The sequence below is a fragment of the Malurus melanocephalus genome, unplaced genomic scaffold (genome assembly GCF_030028575.1).
Source record: "Malurus melanocephalus ecotype Western Australia unplaced genomic scaffold, MMel_1.1 scaffold_567, whole genome shotgun sequence".
NCBI classification, from domain to species: domain Eukaryota; kingdom Metazoa; phylum Chordata; class Aves; order Passeriformes; family Maluridae; genus Malurus; species Malurus melanocephalus.
In genome coordinates, this window is record NW_026623799.1 from 55,852 (window position 1) to 73,144 (window position 17,293).

At 57.0% G+C, this 17,293-nt stretch overlaps 3 protein-coding genes across 3 annotated transcripts in view; all 3 read left to right on the plus strand.

Annotated features, from left to right (window-relative positions):
• The window catches only part of LAMTOR2 (late endosomal/lysosomal adaptor, MAPK and MTOR activator 2), a 2,323-nt gene extending 970 nt beyond the window's left edge, over nt 1–1,353 (plus strand). Inside the window, exons 2-4 of the mRNA XM_057382476.1 lie at nt 487–649; nt 776–865; nt 1,136–1,353. Coding sequence (XP_057238459.1) covers nt 487–649; nt 776–865; nt 1,136–1,192 — 310 coding nt within the window. The 3' untranslated portion in view covers nt 1,193–1,353. The remainder of the gene's footprint in view (nt 1–486; nt 650–775; nt 866–1,135) is intronic.
• Nucleotides 1,354–2,338: 985 nt separating this feature from the next.
• Nucleotides 2,339–5,720, plus strand: RAB25 (RAB25, member RAS oncogene family). Its single transcript, XM_057382475.1, has 5 exons — nt 2,339–2,648; nt 3,502–3,697; nt 3,781–3,974; nt 4,129–4,209; nt 4,948–5,720. Exons 1-5 carry the CDS (start codon nt 2,609–2,611, stop codon nt 5,076–5,078), a joined length of 642 nt encoding a protein of 213 aa, XP_057238458.1. The 5' UTR covers nt 2,339–2,608; the 3' UTR covers nt 5,079–5,720.
• Nucleotides 5,721–6,180: 460 nt separating this feature from the next.
• LOC130583227 (ras-related protein Rab-11A-like) lies at nt 6,181–11,745 on the plus strand. Its single transcript, XM_057382474.1, has 5 exons — nt 6,181–6,358; nt 9,732–9,927; nt 10,001–10,194; nt 10,310–10,390; nt 10,625–11,745. Exons 1-5 carry the CDS (start codon nt 6,196–6,198, stop codon nt 10,762–10,764), a joined length of 774 nt encoding a protein of 257 aa, XP_057238457.1. The 5' UTR covers nt 6,181–6,195; the 3' UTR covers nt 10,765–11,745.
• The last annotated feature ends 5,548 nt before the right edge of the window (nt 11,746–17,293 follow it).

The following is a 17,293-nucleotide window of genomic DNA, read 5'->3' on the forward strand; positions in this document are numbered from 1 at the left end:
CCCCAGCCCCTGCTCCTTCCCCTGCCTGGGGATGCTCCCTGCCYTTGCTCCTGTCCCTGCCCAGGGGAGGTGATGGGGCATGGATGGGACTGATGCCACACACTCTGCATGGTGCTGGGCTACAGGCGGTGCKGGGGCTGTGCAGTGTGTGGGGCTGRGGTCTTGCACYGTTCTTCATGCCCAGTGCTGGGCTGCCTCGTTCACAGTGCCAGGGCCATGTAAAATGCACAGTATTTGTCCCCCCAGGCTCATGTCCATCCTGTGGCAGGTCCCATTGCCTAACAGGTAGCCACTAAAGCCCTGCTCGTGCCTGGGCCACCCCAGAGCTGCTGGCTTTGAATCCTTGCCACCCCCTGCCAAAACCCCTGCAAAGTGGGGCTGTTTTGGGAGCAGCGCTCAGGACTGGATGGGAGCTTTGCTCTACTGCTTGTGCTGAAAAGGGGTCTGGTTTAGAGGTGTCAGTTTGCCCTACTGTGTCCTTCCCAGGCTGCTGAACAACGAGGGGTCCTTGCTCGCGTACTCGGGCTATGGGGACACTGATGCCAGGGTCACCGCGGCCATCGCCAGCAACATCTGGGTGGCCTACGACAAGAACGGGCACCAGGCMTTCAATGAGGACAACCTGAAATTTATCCTCATGGACTGTATGGTACGTGGGGCTGAGGACCTCCCTGCCCTCCCTGGGGACCTGCCTGTGGTGCAGTGAGCCCTCAAGGACCGTGCTGGGGGTCCAGGCCAAGCTGGGGTGCCACAGGTGCTGTTTTTCCCTGGGCAGGARGGGCGAGTGGCCATCACACGGGTGGCAAACCTGCTGCTCTGCATGTAYGCCAAGGAGACGGTCGGATTTGGGATGCTCAAGGCCAAGGTAATGCTGGTGGGAAGGTGGCTGGCAGGGCCACAGGGCTGTTGAGGAGGATTGGAATGGAAGGGCTGGAGGAAGCTGCTGTGCCTGGAACACTCCTTTCACCTCTCCGAGACTCCTCTGTCCCCTATGCCTGCCCAGGTGCTGCATCTCATCTTTTTAAGGCTCTAAACTGAAATATAAATTAAAATAAGCAAGTGTAGCATACAGGGCAGTGGGCATACAGGTTACAAAACCCACCTGAGCGCAGCTCATGCTGTTCTCTGCTTGCAGGCACAGGCGCTGGTCCAGTACCTGGAGGAGCCGCTCACGCAGGTGGCCGCATCCTGAGCAGGGAGCACAGGGCTCCTGGTGCTGCTGGGCTCCAACACTGTCACTGTCACCTGCATGGGCTGGGCAAGAGTGTCCCCATGGGCATCCCAGAGCTCTGGTGTGGTCTTTAAAATAAGGTGGGGGGAATACAAAAGCTGGGGGAATAAAAGTGTGTTTGATGCTTGTGTCCATGGTGTCTGTTGTTGGGGGAGTGARGGGTTATACAACCCGGCTGGGCTGGGGGTGCCTGGGCAGTGTTTTGGGGGTGCCCATTGCCCTGGGGAAAGACAAGAGGCTGCAAGGGGCTGTTGTCAAAGGGGAGGGGGTACAACAGTGCCGAGCCCCCGCACAGCCCTGCTGGTTGCACTGGCATAGCTGGGGGGTGGTGGGGGCTCGTTCCTGTCCCAGTTTCCCTGGCTTTCACACGATGGCAGCAGAGGCGAGGGAACGTTCACAGCCGGCAGAGCCGGGCTGCGTGGGGGCTCTGCTCCTGGCACAGCTGCCCTTTGCTGTCCCCACACCCTGCTGTGCCCTGCTGTGCCCTTCACTGTCCCCACACCCTGCACTGCCCTGCTCTGCCCTGCTCTGCCCTTCGCTGTCCCCACACCCTGCTCTGCCTTGCTGTGCCCTTCGCTGTCCCCACACCCTGCTCTGCCCTTGCTGCCCTCAATGCCATCACTGCCCTCACACCCTGCACTGTCCTGCTCTGCCCTTTGCTGTCTCCACACCCTGCTCTGCTCTTCACTGACCCACACCTTGCACTGCCCTGCTCTGCCATCACTGCCCTCACTGCCATTGCACTGCACAGTTCCCTGCTCTGCCCTTGCTGCCCCGTTCTGTCCTTGCTGTCCCAGTCTGCCATCACTGCCCTCGATGCAGTCGTGCCCCTCACTCCCTACTGCTCACAGTGCCCTCCCTGCCCATGCCCCCTCACTGTGTTCAGTGCTCACATTACCCTCCCTGCTCTGTCCTCGCTGCCCCAGCCTGTCCACGCTGCTCTCACACCTCACAGTGCCCTCACACCCCCTGCCCTCGCTGCCCACATTGACCGTACTGTCCGTGCTCTCCTCGCTGCCCCAGCCTGGCCCGCACTCAGGATCAGCCTCTGGCTCCTCCTCCAGCCACCCCGTGACGGTCCCAGGGGTGACACTACCTGCCCAACCTGCGCTGCGACACCCAGTCCCACCCCTTGAGTCAACCGGCCGAGCTGTCGCCGTCCCGGCCGCTGTCGCYGCCGCTGCCCCGGACCCTCCTCGCTCCCCTGAGTCCCCCTCGTTCCTGCTCGCCCCCCGACAAAGAGGAACCTTTGCTCGCTCCGTCTCCTCCCTCGGCGCCTCCGGGAGCCCTGCCCGCCCCGCCGTCTGCTCGGGGCTTGGCAGCGGGAAGGAGGAAACTCGGGCTGGCCCTGCCAGGGCAGGCGGCAGCCGSGGCGACATGGGCAGCGCCGAGGATGATTACAACTTTGTCTTCAAGGGTGAGTCCTGCGCTCGATGCGAYCCCCTCCTTCCCCAAAAGGGATGGAGCAGAAGGCCAGGAGCTGYGTGGAGAGAACGAGGATGCCTTTTCCCCGGAGCTGCTCTGTYCCGAGTTGGGATGTTGCTGACTAGGAGCTAGGAAGGGTCAGAGGGCTGGGGAGCAAGTTGGCAGCACTACTGCCAGCAGTGAAGCTGGTGAGCCCAYAGGGACCCAGGGAAATCCACACTCAGCCCAAGGCTGCAGGTGTGGGGTGCCAGGCAAATTGCAGGCATGGAATRGGGGGATTGTGAAAGTTGAGGCTGAGCATGTGAGGTATAAATGCCCTGAAGAGCCTGAAACCCCCAAGAGCAGTGGGTATTGAAAAGTCACTTGCTGCGGTGACCTGGCCGATGGCACAGGCAAACAACATGCTAGGGGGTCAAACCTGAGCTGGAGGAATGGGGGCACAGCCTCACACCTCCCATCCCGAGTTCCTTGGCCCAAGGCCCCAGTGTCCTGCATGGCTGGACTCTGCTGGACCTCAGTGCTCCCTTTGGCAAGTGGAGACAGACAGGCTCCAGTGTGCCACCCATCCTGGGTGCCCACCAGAGCAGGGTGACCCAGGGCTCGCCAGCATCCTCACCTGGCTCCTGCTGCGCACAGCCCGGTAGCCATAACCCCCTGAACAGCTTTGGGGCTGCAGCAGCACTGGGGAGCACAGCAGGGCTRCCACAGGGACCCCCATTTGCTGAAGGGGTTAAACCCACACAGTGACCTGTCTGGGCCATCAGACAGTGAGTGATGCCCATGCAGCCAGCGCTGGTAGCTGGGGCARACCAGTGGGATTTCTCCTTCCTTCCTTCCTTCCACAGTTGTCCTGATCGGGGAGTCTGGGGTGGGAAAAACAAACCTGCTCTCTCGCTTCACCCGCAACGAGTTCAACCATGACAGCCGCACCACCATCGGCGTGGAGTTCTCCACCCGCACCATCCTGGTGGGAGACGCCGCGGTGAAGGCTCAGATCTGGGACACAGCYGGACTGGAGCGCTACCGTGCCATCACCTCAGCGTAAGGATGGGAGGTTTGAAATCTGAAATTCTGGGGCTTGGGGGGTGTTTGGAACTTGCAGTGATGATGGGATTCTGTCACAGGTATTACCGGGGGGCCGTGGGTGCCCTGGTGGTGTTTGAYATCACCAAGCACCAGACGTACGACGTGGTGGAGCGCTGGCTGAAGGAGCTGTACGACCAYGCCGAGCCCAGCATCGTTGTCATGCTGGTGGGGAACAAGACTGACCTGGCACAGGCTCGGGAGGTGCCCATGGAGGAGGCAAAAATGTTTGCAGGTACAGGCTGGCACCCTGCCACAGGGCTGGGGAACCTTCCTAACAGTGTGGACCTGTGCCACTGGAGGCACTTGRACACCTCTAAAGGTGCTCCAGATTRGAGCCATGTCCTCGYTGGGGTCTGCATCACCTCAGGRTGCTCCTGTCCTTGCAGACAACAACGGGCTGCTGTTTGTTGAGACCTCAGCACTGGACTCCACCAATGTCGAGGAAGCATTCGAGACCATCCTGAAGGGTACGGGTATTGGCACCATCCTGGGCATCGTGGGATCCCTTCCCAGGGACACAGGGCTGGGCAGAGGATGTGCAACGCTTCTCTCCCTGCTCCACCTCTGCTATTTGGGGCTAGTTTCGCGAGGTCTTTGGGGCTGGTTGTGGTGTTGTCTTTCTGGCTGGTTTGGTTTCCACCCTTCAGTGCTGGGTGTTTCGCTCCCCACCTGCAGCTTTGTTCTCATGGCCCCTGGGCATCCCTGAAGCCCCAGGGGCTGCTTCTCCCCCATAATCTCCAATCCCCTTCCTGTTGTCCTGGGATCATGACTTGGTGTCTCCAGCATCCTGCTAAACTGGAAGTGGGGGGACAGGGATGGAGTCCCAGAGCAGCTGTCCAGGAATGGCAGCTGGTGGCATCAGGGCACAGAGGTGTGCCATGCCGTGCTGAGCCGTGCCAAGCTGTGCCATGCCATGCTGAGCCAGCCTGGCCCAGAGAGCTGCCAGCACCAGCACAGAGTGAAGCACTAATCCCAGGTTGGGCAAGAGGAAATTGCCCAAGCACAGGGTGTTCCCAAGGCACCAACAGGAACGCAATCTGTGGGAGCTGCTCCCTTGTTACCCCTCCAGTCACCCCTCTGCTGCAGAGAGGGGAAGGAGAGCCCTGRCATGCCGAGCTGTGGGTGAGCAGCGGGGGCTGCAGGCTTGAGGSTCTCCCTCTGTCCCCAGGGGGCTGACACAGACCCCAGCACCTCTTCTTTTGCAGAAATCTTCCACAAAGTGCAGAAGCAGAAGCAGAGGAGCAGCCAAAGCAATACAGTGTCGCTTGCCAGCGAGAATCCCGTGAGCACAGCCCCAGCACAGGAGGAGAGGCGCCCGTGCTGCGTGGCTCTCTGAGCTCACTGGGCACCCCAGGGAACCCCACAGCCCCGGGACACACGGGCTGCTGTCACCCTGCCTGCAGTGCCACTCCCTGTCCTGGCACAGTGGGGACCAGCAGCCTGGACAGGGACCAAATTCTGCCATAAACAGCGAGAAGCAGCAGTTCTGGGAGTTCTACTCTTTCTGTTTAATTTTGGCTGGGCCCTGATTAGCATCWCCACTGTCACACACCGTCTCAGCCCTTCTCGACCTGCAGGCCAAAGGACCAGAACACTCCTGAGGGACCTCCAGGGAAGAAAGCAGGAGGTTCTGGCCAAAATCATGCCAGCAACGGGAGCCTCTCTCATTGTCTCTGGCCCTGGGGTTGCTCCTGGGGGCCACACTGTGCCATGCATGGAGGATGTGGCTGACCCACAGATATCTGTCCCACCAGAGGGTTGAGCCAAGCCCTAAAGAGTGAAGTGGCAGCACTCAGTCCTTGGCTGTCTCACCCCTAGGACCTGTCCTATCTCTAGACATGGGRCAGATGTGACAGCAGGACCAAAGGAAGGTCCCTGCTGTGTGGGGCTCTCGTGGGACCGGGAGCAGCTCCGTGTCCAGCRCGGGGGTGACACAATCATTAAAGGACTTGTGAAATGCAGCTTTACTGAGCTGGAATTCCTGCGTGTTTGTGGTCGACTCCGTGGCTCCCCACCTTCATAATGTGCTGAAGATTGTAGCCTCCAAAGCGGTCCAGCTGGATGCCATGGCTTCCCTGTGCCCCCTCCTCCCCTGTTCCACGTTCCCTCTGTGCTCACTCCCACCCTAAAGCCCCCTCTCCACGCAGCCTTTCCCAGTTCACCTCCTCTATTTGAACTTTTATCAGCTCAAAGRATGACGCAGCCTCTGCCTGTTCTCTGAAACCCCTCGGAATGGGGACAATTCCTGCTGCATTCTCCGTGGCTTCCCTCTCTTGCTCTTTGCCCCATGCCAGATGTGCCAGCCCAGCCCCATGTCACACCCACGGCTCTGGGTGGCCGTCACTGTCCCCATGGGGAGCACACACGGCTCTGTGTGTGTGTGCAGCTTCCCCTCCGCCCTTACCTGGCTCAGGTGAGCACACCTTTGCGCTGACGGGCGGCTCCGGCCGCCAATGGCTGTGGAGCACGAAAGGCTGTGGCTACCAATGGGTGGCGGGGGCCAGCCCCTGGCAGGGCTGAATCGGGCCCGGAAATCCCAGTCGGCCCAGTGGGAGCGGGYTGTGACGCTGGGCGAGATGCGGGGCAAGGACGATGAGTACGATTATCTCTTCAAAGGTGGGTCTTGGCCRTGGCTGCAATGAGCTGTGCCCGGGCTCAGCCCGTGCCCTCGGGGCTGGCTGCACGCGTGGGACTGGGAGCTGGGGCTTTTATTGGGATATAACGCCCAGTTTCCCTTTTTCGGGATGGGGACGGGGTTCTTTGTGGTGTTCCACTGTGCTGGGAGAGAGTGGGTACTGCTGGGGCTGGGATTGGAGTGTCACGGTGCTCAGAGGGTTTGCTGGAGCTGCTCTGGCAGTGCCCGGTCCCGATGGTCATTAGAGCACCTTTCTCTGCTGCAGGAGCCGTGGCCTGAGTGTCCAGTGCCCTGGGTGGTTTGGCTGTGGCCAGGGCAGGGTGCTGCTCCCGGGAATGCTGCTCCGTGGGGCTCTGTGGGTGCTGTGCCGGTCCCTGGGCACCCGTGGGTGCTCTGCTCACGGGAGAGCACATTTGGRAGCTCAGTAAGCAACCCCAGGAGAGAAAGCCGTGCTTCTGCCCAGCTGCACGGGGAGGGGAAGGCTCCGGGGTGGTCATTCCTGGTCCTGGTGTGGCCTCACCGGACGGGGACACAACGCTGGCGTTTCTGGCTGTGGGATCCCCACATCCCCGTGAAACGCCCCCATCCTTCCGTGTGCCGACTTTCCCTGTGTCCTCTGTGGCTAAAACAGGTGCTGGGCAAGCCAAGGGACATTTTGGCAATGCCACAGCCTCCTGAGCCATGAAATCCAGGGTGTGAGCTCAGCGGTGGGTGGCTGTGAGTCAGCCTGCCCACAAAGCCCCGGGTAATTCTAGCCACCGACACGACGTAATTCCAGCCAGCACTGTGCCGGTAGCCCCTGGCTCCTCGCACACCTCTCCTGGCYGCTGCCCAGGAAAATCCTCCTCGCTGGAGTTAGTCTGGGACCTGGTGTGAGGGAAACTCTGATGCTGAGTGGTGCCTCGAGTGTGATGCCCAGTCCAAAACTCTCCTGCAGGAGCCAGGGCTGGCAGCAGCTCCCCACAGGTTCTGCATTCCCCTCCTTGTGGTGGTCTCTGGAGTTTTTTTAAAAATGGGGAACTCGGTTTTCAATGCAAGGGCAGCTCATCCCTCCCAAARCAGGAGCAAAGTCCAAGGGGGATGCAGCATCCTGGGGCATGGAGCTGTGCTGAGGCTCCTGGGGTCCAACAGCTCTGCAAAGCTCAGCTTTTCCCTGAGCAAAGAGAGATTGTCACAGCTGGAAGCTGCATTTTCCTGAGTTCCACTGAAATTTGAGCATCAGTTGTTGCAGAGCACAATGCAGGGCCCTGATACAGCTGGAGGGGCTCAGGCTGGTTGAGGAGCAGCTCTGGGCATGGTTGCTCCTGGGACCCTTCCCTGGGGCTCTGTGAGGAGCTCCAGGCTGTTTCCATCCCTGCAATAAGTCGTGGTGTGCTGATATTCACCAGTGCTCCTTGGGAGGCAGCGAGGACAGGGTGTGTCAGATGCCTGGGCTGGGGGATGCTGCTCCAGCTCCTTGAGCCATTCAAACTCAGGGACATCATCCCCTCATCATCCCCACAGGCTGCAGGACCCCACACCACCCACCTTGTGTGCTCCAAAGCCCCCAGAGCACTGCCAGSATGGGGAGTGTGGCAGTTGAGATGGGGAAGCAGCAATTTCCCGTTGTYGGTGAAAGACTGAGCCCAGATCAAAACTTGGAGGATCAGGAAGTGATAACGAGCCTGGCTCGCCACTGGCCTACATTTCCTGGCTTGTCCAGGGTAGTCCAGGCTGCTGTGGTGCTCTCAGACCTCTGTGAAGTGGGCAGCAGCTGGGCAAAGGGGGGAATTGTACCCCTCTGCCCCACTCTGGTGAGACTCCCCCCATTCAGAGCCTCCTCCAGCTCTGGGGCCCCTGCACAGGAAGGGTGTGGAGCTCCTGGAATGAGTCAAGGAGGCCACAGAGATGCTCCAAGGGCTGCAGCCTCCCTGCCCTGGAGCCAGGCTGGGAGAGCTGGGGGCATTCAGCCTGGGGAAGGGAACGCTCTGGGGAAACCTCAAAGCCCTAAAGGGGTTCCAAGGGAGCTGGAGAGGGACTTTGGACAAAAGCCTGGAGTGACAGGACAAGGGGGAATGGCTTCCCACTGCAGAGGGCAGGGTTGGGTGGGATTTTGGGARGGAATTCTTGGCTGTGAGACCCTGGCACAGGGTGCCCAGAGCAGCTGTGGCTGCCCCATCCCTGGACATGTTTAAGGCCAGGTTGGAGCAGCCTGGGACAGTGGAATCAGGGGGGTAGAACAAGATGGATTTTGTGGTCCCATCCACCCAAACTGCGCTGTGATGCTGTGGAGAAGCTGCCCTTCCCTCATTCCCTGGCTGTCCTGACACAGCAACTGCCAGCAATGCTCTGGTGCCTCCCTGCTTCCCTCAGCGATCCCAGGGAGCTGTTTCACATCCTGCTGGCCTTCCTGGAGCCAGGCTGTTTGCTGGCTGCCCTGCACTGGGAACTTTGGGGTGTTTCCATAGTTTGAGGCTTTGGACCATGAAAGGGAGCCACATCTACGAGCTGGAGCTGTGGGAAGGAGTTATCAGGGCATGGAACAACATTTGTGCAGGATGAGGGCTGCTGAGCCATGGCTGAGTGTGGCATCCCAGTGGCTGGTGCTGCTGTTCTCCTGTCCTCCCCACCCTGGTCACTGGATGGTTGTGACCTCAGCCCTGCTGTTGTCCAACCCTGCTGGGGAGATTTGTCCCCAAATGTCCCCAAATTTGTCCTGACGTGAAGTGACTTTCACTGAAGTGAAAAGTCTGAGTACTCCCGTGGAATGAAGAGGATCAGCAGTGAGGGAATTAAAAATAACATTAAAAAATAAAAACAAAAACCTGTTGAGTCATAAACTCAACAAACTTGACCAGGGAGGTGTGTGATAAAGCTCCACGGAGCCTGTTTCACCAGGTTTTACAGGAACCAGTCAGATCTGGGACAGGCAGAAAATGCATTTAACCCACACCCAGGGACTTTCCAGCTCATGGGCTGGACCAGCAGTAGTGAAGGAGGAGGAGGAGGAGGATGCTTCCTTTCAAACCTTTCAAACCTCTGAATCCTCAGGGTTGGAGGGCAYAGAGGTTTGGAAAGAGGAGCCCAGCTCTGGCTGTCCCCACAAAGCTCCTGACCCCGGTTTTCTGCCCATTTTGGGTACATCAGTGTATACAGTGCTGTCCCATGCCCAGGGACACAACTCCCCACAACTTCCCAGCGATTTTCTCAAGGGGTATTTACAGGAGGAGTGGAAGCAGCTGCTCCTGCTCTGCTTTTCCTGGCTGAGATAAAGCAGCAATCTGGATGGGGTGTGGGGCAGGTGGGTGATTCCCATCCCTGCCAGGCTGTGGGGTGGGCAGTTTTGGGACCTGACACCATTCTTGTGCCCCTCAGTTGTGCTCATCGGGGACTCCGGGGTGGGGAAGAGCAACCTGCTCTCGCGTTTCACCCGCAACGAGTTCAACCTGGAGAGCAAGAGCACCATCGGCGTGGAGTTTGCYACCAGGAGCATCCAGGTGGACAACAAGACGGTGAAGGCTCAGATCTGGGACACGGCCGGGCAGGAGCGGTACCGCGCCATCACCTCAGCGTGAGTGTCCTCGTTCCCAACCCGCAGCCTTTGACCAGACCCTGCTGTGACCCCATCCCTTCACCATCTCCAGGTATTACCGGGGKGCTGTGGGGGCTCTGCTCGTCTACGACATCGCCAAGTACCTGACGTATGAGAACGCRGAGCGCTGGCTGAAGGAGCTGCAGGACCACGCYGATGCCAAYATYGTCATCATGCTGGTGGGCAACAAGAGCGACCTGCGGCACCTGCGGGCAGTGCCCACCGATGAGGCCAAGAGCTTTGCAGGTACCTTCCCCCATCCTGGTCCCATCCCATCTGGATGGAGCTCATGGCTCCAAATATCTCTGGAGTTTGGGAGATACTCCAAATATACCCACCTGAGCTCACCCTGTCCTTGCAGAGAAGAACGGGCTCTCCTTCCTYGAGACGTCTGCTCTGGACTCCACCAATGTGGAGACGGCTTTCCACAACATCCTCTCGGGTAAGGGGCAGCCAGGAAAAGAGGGGGCAGGGATAGAGATGGCTTTGGGCATTGTGGATTCCCCTGGGGGCCCTGGCTGTACCAAGTGGGGTTTGGGTTGCAATCCTGCTCCCCTGGATGGGGACAGGTGGGCATTTGCACCCCTGGAGATGTGTGTTGGTGGAGGGAGCAGATCCCCCCCAAATATCTACTTTCAGAATTGTTTTTTCACTTCCCATGTYTCTCTGCTGGCAGAGATCTACCGCATCGTGTCCCAGAGGCAGATGACCGGGCAACCGGAATCGGAGTTTGGCCCTTCCACCACCATCGAGCCCATCCGAGTGCTGCCCACRCAGCAGGAGAGCCGGCAGGCGCCCTGCTGCCAGAACATCTGAGCCCCTGGGGTGCCCCCACCTCATCCCCCCACCACCCAGCACATGGTGGCATCGCCTGTGTCACCCTCTGCTCGTGCCCGTGGCTGCTTTCGTGTCACACTGCCCGTGTGCTGCTCCACCTGTGCTTGTGTAGGACCTACAAAAACACGGGGAGCCAAAGCATCGGGATGTCCCCCTTCTCTCCCCAAGTTGGGGGCATGCCACCCTGTGTTTCTGATCCCTTTAGCCCTGCAGGCACAGCCACCAGGTGACTGGGTGGCACCGAACAAGCCCGAACACGGCGAGTCCCTGTGAGGTGACGAGTCCCTGTAAGGTGACACCCTGCCTGCAGCCCCACGGGGTGGGTGGGGAGGGGGACACTGGGTGCACCCTTCTCTTCTGCCCAGTGAAACCAGCAGTGATGCTGCTGCTTGTGCCCAGACCTGTCCCTGCGGCATCGAGAGCTGGGAGTGCCCCCAGGCGCTGATGGGGACATCCGGGGTGGGGTGTGGGGATGACAATGTCTCTGTGCTGTGACCCCATTGAGGCATCACCCCAGCAAAGGGTAAAGCTGGGACTGTTTTACCCTTTACCCCCAGCAAAGGGTAAAGCTGGGACTGTTCCATGGAAAGAAATGGGAGCAGGGGCTGGGGGCTTTTGCAGAGCCCCGAAAAGGGGACAAGGGGGGGCACAGGGATTTGGGGGCTGAGGGTCAGGGCAGGGATGAGGTGCTGAGGGTGGGTGCAGTCCCTGCATGGGAGCCACTGTCACCTCTGGGGTCCGCTGGGCTCCAGCTGTGATGATCCCCTGGCATGGCCTGGCCCTTCCCTGCTGGAGCKTGTGGCCACCGTGGCTGGTGGCACGGCTCAGCCTGGGGACATGCCACCAATGGGTGGAGTGTCTGCTGCCTTGGCAGGGTGACAACAGCCCTGTCCCCTGCCTGGGGCCACCCCCAGGGCAGGCACCACCCAAGATGCTGGGACAGACTGTGCTGAGCCCMRTGCTGCTSTCAGRGTGATTGACAGGTGTCAATCAAGARGGGTGAATTGGCCCAGTACTGGGARTGTGGCTCCTGTGGCAGTTTGTGGGTTTGGGGGCATCTCTTTCTCTCCACATGTCACCCCATCTCACTTGGCTGTGCCAGTAGGATCTGAGCCAGGGTTTCTCCTTGGGGCACGATTTGTCAATGAAACAGTAATTGAGGCAAAATCCCCAAATAAAGCTGCTGTCGAGGCTTTTTCTCTCTGCTGGGTGTTTCCTTGAGGCAGGAGCGGTGCCAGCCCCACACGGGTGCAGGCAATGCAGGGTGAGGAGGAGGAGGAGGATTGGGAGGAAGGTGTAACTGCAGCCTGGGCAAGGGGGTGCCCTGCTGGGTGGCCAGAGGGGCAGGTTTGAAAGTCAGGATCAGAAGGATGGGTTAGATCCTGCTTGGGTCGGGCTCTGCTTGCCCCYGTGCCCACCCCAGCTGGCCAAGCCCTGTCAGACACACCGACCAGCTGGAGCTGCTGAACACCTCCTCCTCCTCCCACACCATCTGCCCACACCAAAAGGGTGCCAGGAGGTGATGTCAGCCCCGCCGGCTGCAGGGCTGGGTGTGYRGGGCACGGGTGCTGCTCCAAAGGGACAGCGCTGAGCCAAGTGTCCCTTGGGGCTGGCTGCTCTTGGATATGCCATCAACCWGGCACTGGCATGGACACACATCATGGTGAGCTCGTTTAGGCTTGTGGAGACACTTTTGGGCTGGGTGATATGAGTTTTGTTCCAGGCTTTCCAGTTTTTAGGTGATTTGTGCTGGGATGAAGAAGTGGGAAGGGTGAAAGTGGGGCATGGGGTGGCAGCAGGATTGGGAGAAGCAGCTGCCTCAGGAGGTTCATCATCTCAGAAGCGCTTTAAKGAACCCCAAAAAGTGCTGCCAAAGGCATGGGGCTGATGGGAGACCCAGGAGGGTGCAGAGGGAGGTGCAACCCCACTGCCCTGGAGCTCAGCCCAGCAGGGCCTTGTTCCCAACCACTGCTCCTGGCCCTTCCTCAAGTGTGAACAGACAGAAACCAAGACCAGATACCAAGTTTCTTAAGTAATAATACTTTAATAAAATTAAGTTCTTAATGTAATTTAGCACATTTAATACATTAACCCTTTCCCTTCTTTGTTTTCTACAAGTTGTGCAACATCATTATTTTAATTTTATTTTATTTTAATTTTTTTCCTTCTCCCATTATACTATATGCCTCAAAACTCAGACAACAAGCCTAACTCTACTTCTATGTTCGGTTATATCTCTCTCTCAGGCCTTTATTTTTTGCGTAATGCCAGAGAGATGAAAATACCTGGATGGAACATGTGATCGGTTTCCAATAGTAACAATCCCGACTACAGGTTTCCTATGACGTTAAAAAAAAAGAGGAAAAAAAAAAAAAAAAAAAAAAAAAAAAAAACCAAAAAAACAAAATAAAAAGCAAACACAACAAATAGGGAATGGACTTTTTCAATGGAAGGGCCACACAGTCAGGATGGCCGGCAGTGGCCGGTGACTCGGTGGCCGGCTGGCTCAGCACAGGGTGGGAGTACCRTGGAGCAGGACAAATACACGGTGCCTGGATCCCAGGGAAAGCAGATACACATGAACTCATCCAGCAGCCTGAAACGAGCGTGAGAGGAAGCCAACGTGGTGCTGGGCAAGCAAAACCATGAAAGGGCTGGGCAGGGCTCTCCCCTGGGTGGGTAAGGTGAGCTCAGCTGCTGCAGGGACCCCGTGTTAGCACAGATCTCACGGGAGAAATCCCACTGGAGCTGCTCTGYCCCAGTCCCAACGGCAGCAAACTGGAGCCTGGAACTCTTTGATACGCAGGCAGAGCCGGAGGAAATCTTTTGCAGCCCCACAGGCTCCCGACTGTGCAGTTGGATGCCCGGGGGCTGCTCTGGGCATCCCTGGGGATTTTCTTKGCTTGCCTGGGGCTGGGATCAGAGCAGATCTGCTCCATCAGACCTGCCAGTCTGGGATCCACCAGTCCTCGTGCCCAAAGCCTTTCATGTTTGCTTCACACCAACCCAGGAGCAAATCTCATACTGCAAAACAGGATCCGGCTCCTGGTCTTTTTTTCTCTCCTTTTTTTTTTTATGATTATCTTGAAGAGAATTCATAAAGAAAAAGGAAAAATAATGCTGMTGGTTTCACAGATAAGCAAAACAGCCTGTGACCGGGTCTTGTGTCCCAGCTTTCGGGAGCCAAGAGCAGATCTCTGCGGCCACACCACGCTGCTACATCTCACTGCTCCATTTCTGTGCAAGTTGTTGTTTCAAAAGCATCCTCACAAAGCCCAGAATGCACATCCTGCTGTCAGCAACCCGGTGCCACCRTTGGAGGGGGACTTCATTTTCGCACAGACGGTGGAACTACTCCAGATTTTACATTAGTGTCACTTTACTGGGGGTGACTTTCAATTTGCTCCATTAGCAGCCCTGAAGCAACGCTGGAGTGGATCCAGCGGGGATGCTGCAGCCTGCCAGGGCTGCAGTGACTCCAGATTCCAGCAGAGTAACCCCCTGGAACTGGGAAGTCACACGGGAGGGAGGCAGGAGCTGCACAAGTGCTGCTGTCTCCCGAAGTCTGCCGAGCGCTGCTCCAGCTGAATTTTTCAATGGGTCAGCTGACAGCAGAACGTGACTTCAAGTTTCTACAGGATGTGAAAACCCACACTAAAACACAAGAGATTGCTCCCTAACATCCTAGAAAGGGTTTTGGAAGAAGCAGCCCAAGCTGGCTCTGCTGCCACCAAGGACACCTTGCTGGGGCTGTACACAAGTGACAATAAAGTGCATCCACTCTCCCATCCAGGGCACCACCGTACAATGTCCATCACTGACGCTTCTTCAAGTATCAAAACGAAAAAAAAAAAAATGAGGTAAAAACAAAACTGAAAGAGCAAACAGGCCGCCTTGCCACCCCGGCAGGGAAGGAGCAGGCGCTTGATTCGACCGAGCACGAACCCCTCCAGAAGCGCGGGAGACGTCGTGCTCCTGCTTCCCGAAATGCCTCAGCATGCCGGGAGGGTCCCGGGCAGGGGATCTCAGATTCACAGTGCTATTTATACGCAGAAACCGAATGAGAACTGTCTTCATTCCTGTCCTGACCTATTGCATGGCTTTGCTGAGTGATGAATGCTGGTAAAGGCTGCCACAGCCCCCTGGAGCAGGCACTGTCACAGARCCAGGGGCAGCCACCGCGCTTCTCGAAGGATTTGGGATCTGTGTGGATGATCCCAAGCTGCAGGAGATCCCTGTGTTTGCTACGCCTGAGCCACAACACAGAGGAGAGGAGCAAAGGCTAAACCCAGAGGGAAAAACCTTCCAAGGGTGTTTTCTTTGTGCCACCCGGCTTTGCTAATGATGCTGTTGCCTCTCGGGTGCTTCTTTCTGAGTTCTCTCCTTTAAAACAGAAATTTTGGAGCAGACAAAAGCATCACCAGCGCTCCAAAGAGAAATGCTGGCCTGTCTCTGGAATGAGTGGAGCAGCTGGCAGGGGCATGGGGCACTGGGCTGTGCTGCCCTGCCCTGCAGTGCCCAGAGTGACTGCCATCACAGCACCCCACTGCCGGCTCCAGGAGCTCTCATTCCCACTCTTGGTGCTGCAGGGACTTGGGATCCTTCCAGATCCTGGACACTGTGCCAGCTAAGAGTGGCCTTCAGCCTCCTCYGTGCCACCAGTGTCACCCTCCCACGAGCAGGACAGCATCGGGGTGGCCGTCAGGAAGCAAAGCTGTGGGATCAGGGACATCGTGGTGGACCAGCAGGGATTTCTGCAAGCATCTCGTGCTCAAACCTGCAGGCTGAGCAAAGAAACACCCAACAAACCAAATCTCCTGGAAGATGCCACGTGCCACAAACGAGGGAGCTCGTCCCGAAGGCGCACGGTGTCTCAACCGGGGTGAGAGAGAACCGAGAGAAAGAAAGAAAGAAAACAAACCAAGAGGGAACAAACCAACCCTACCTAATGCCCTGGCACTGCCCAATGCGAGGGCAGAGCCTCTGCCCGGCACCTCACTGCCTTCCAGCTCTGTCTGTCTGTCACCTTACAGAGGGGAGATCACCCAATCTTCCTTTCCTTCGCCTTCCCGCCCGGGATGAGCCCACCTGCCCATCCCGGGATCTTCCCACACCTTTGGTGCTTGGAGAAGTTCAAAAATTAAGAACAGCCCAAGGAAAGTAACAGCAACTTTGAACATTTTTTTCTGCAATTTCCTGCTCCAAGCCCAAGGCTGGAAGTCAGAATAAGGCAAAAATTAATGGCCTAAAACTTCCTTATTTTGTTCCATGACTAGCCAAATCTGTCTATTTTTATTAAAAAAGCAACATAAAACCCCAAACGTATCTTTTTAAAAAAATACATATTATTAGATCCCTTTTTTTGTCTTTTTTTCCCCCCTCTATAAAAATAACTTCAAGACTTTGATTGACAGAAGGTACCAGTGGGTGGCCATTATTTTGTTAGGCTTTCGGTCATTTATTTGTTTGCTTCAGAAAAATAGTACCAAAAAAACATGGAATTCCTGGGGAAGTTAACAATGATCGTGTTCACAAGTTTATTTTACATTCTGCTCTGTCTGGGATCACTTGGATCTACTATAGATTAAACAATATGGATAGCATCTACTATTTGAACTAGTTATTTTTTTTTAATCTTTACTCTAGGATTATATGAAATAAATTTGAGTGTTTATTATTATTAACATTTTTTTAATACCCATCAACGCAAACTTTTTTTTTTTCTTCTTCTTCTCCTTTTTGGTTAAAAACAAACAAACAAACAAACAGAAAAAAGAAAAAAATTTCTTATTTTAAAATGCTTCTTTGAAAGGCAACAGAGCAGAAGCATTGCCCCGTCTTCCTGCTGCTTTGGGAGGGGGAGCGGGGCAGGGGCTGGATTTAGGGGTGAAKGGGCTGATTTAGGGGTGAGGGGGACACATCACCCCACTCTCCCCAGCCCACAGAGGGGTTGTGGCTGCTCAGCACATCCACAAAGCAGCTCCCAGGATAAAATCCTGCGAAATGTTCCAGGATGTGCTGGAGCCAAGGGCATGCTGAAGTGCTTTCCTGGATTAAAGGAAGCTCAGAACCTCGCTGGGGGCACTCCCATTGCTCTGGATGTCCCTGCAATGGGTGTCCTGCAGGAGCTGTGCCCTCTCTGGCACGTCAGGGTGACACATTCCCATCTAGGATGGGCCGGGAGCTCTGTAAAATCTCAGCCCCTGGCTGCTCAAAGCACCAGGACAAACCCACGGCTCTGCTCTGGCACAAGCTCCAAAGGAATGATCGTGGATGTTCTCAACACCACACCCGGCCTGAACACTGGGACYAAACCCTCGTGGCCCTGAATCCTGCCCAGTGCAGGAAGGGACGGAGCCAAAGCCTGAAGGGAGTCCACAGATGGTGACCACCCCCCCTGGGTCCACAGAGCCCCCCGAAAACACGCTCCAAACACRCCTTCATCCCTCCCAGCACGGGGATGGGACTATAAATCCTCTTGTTACACTCGGCTCTCCGGAACCAGACC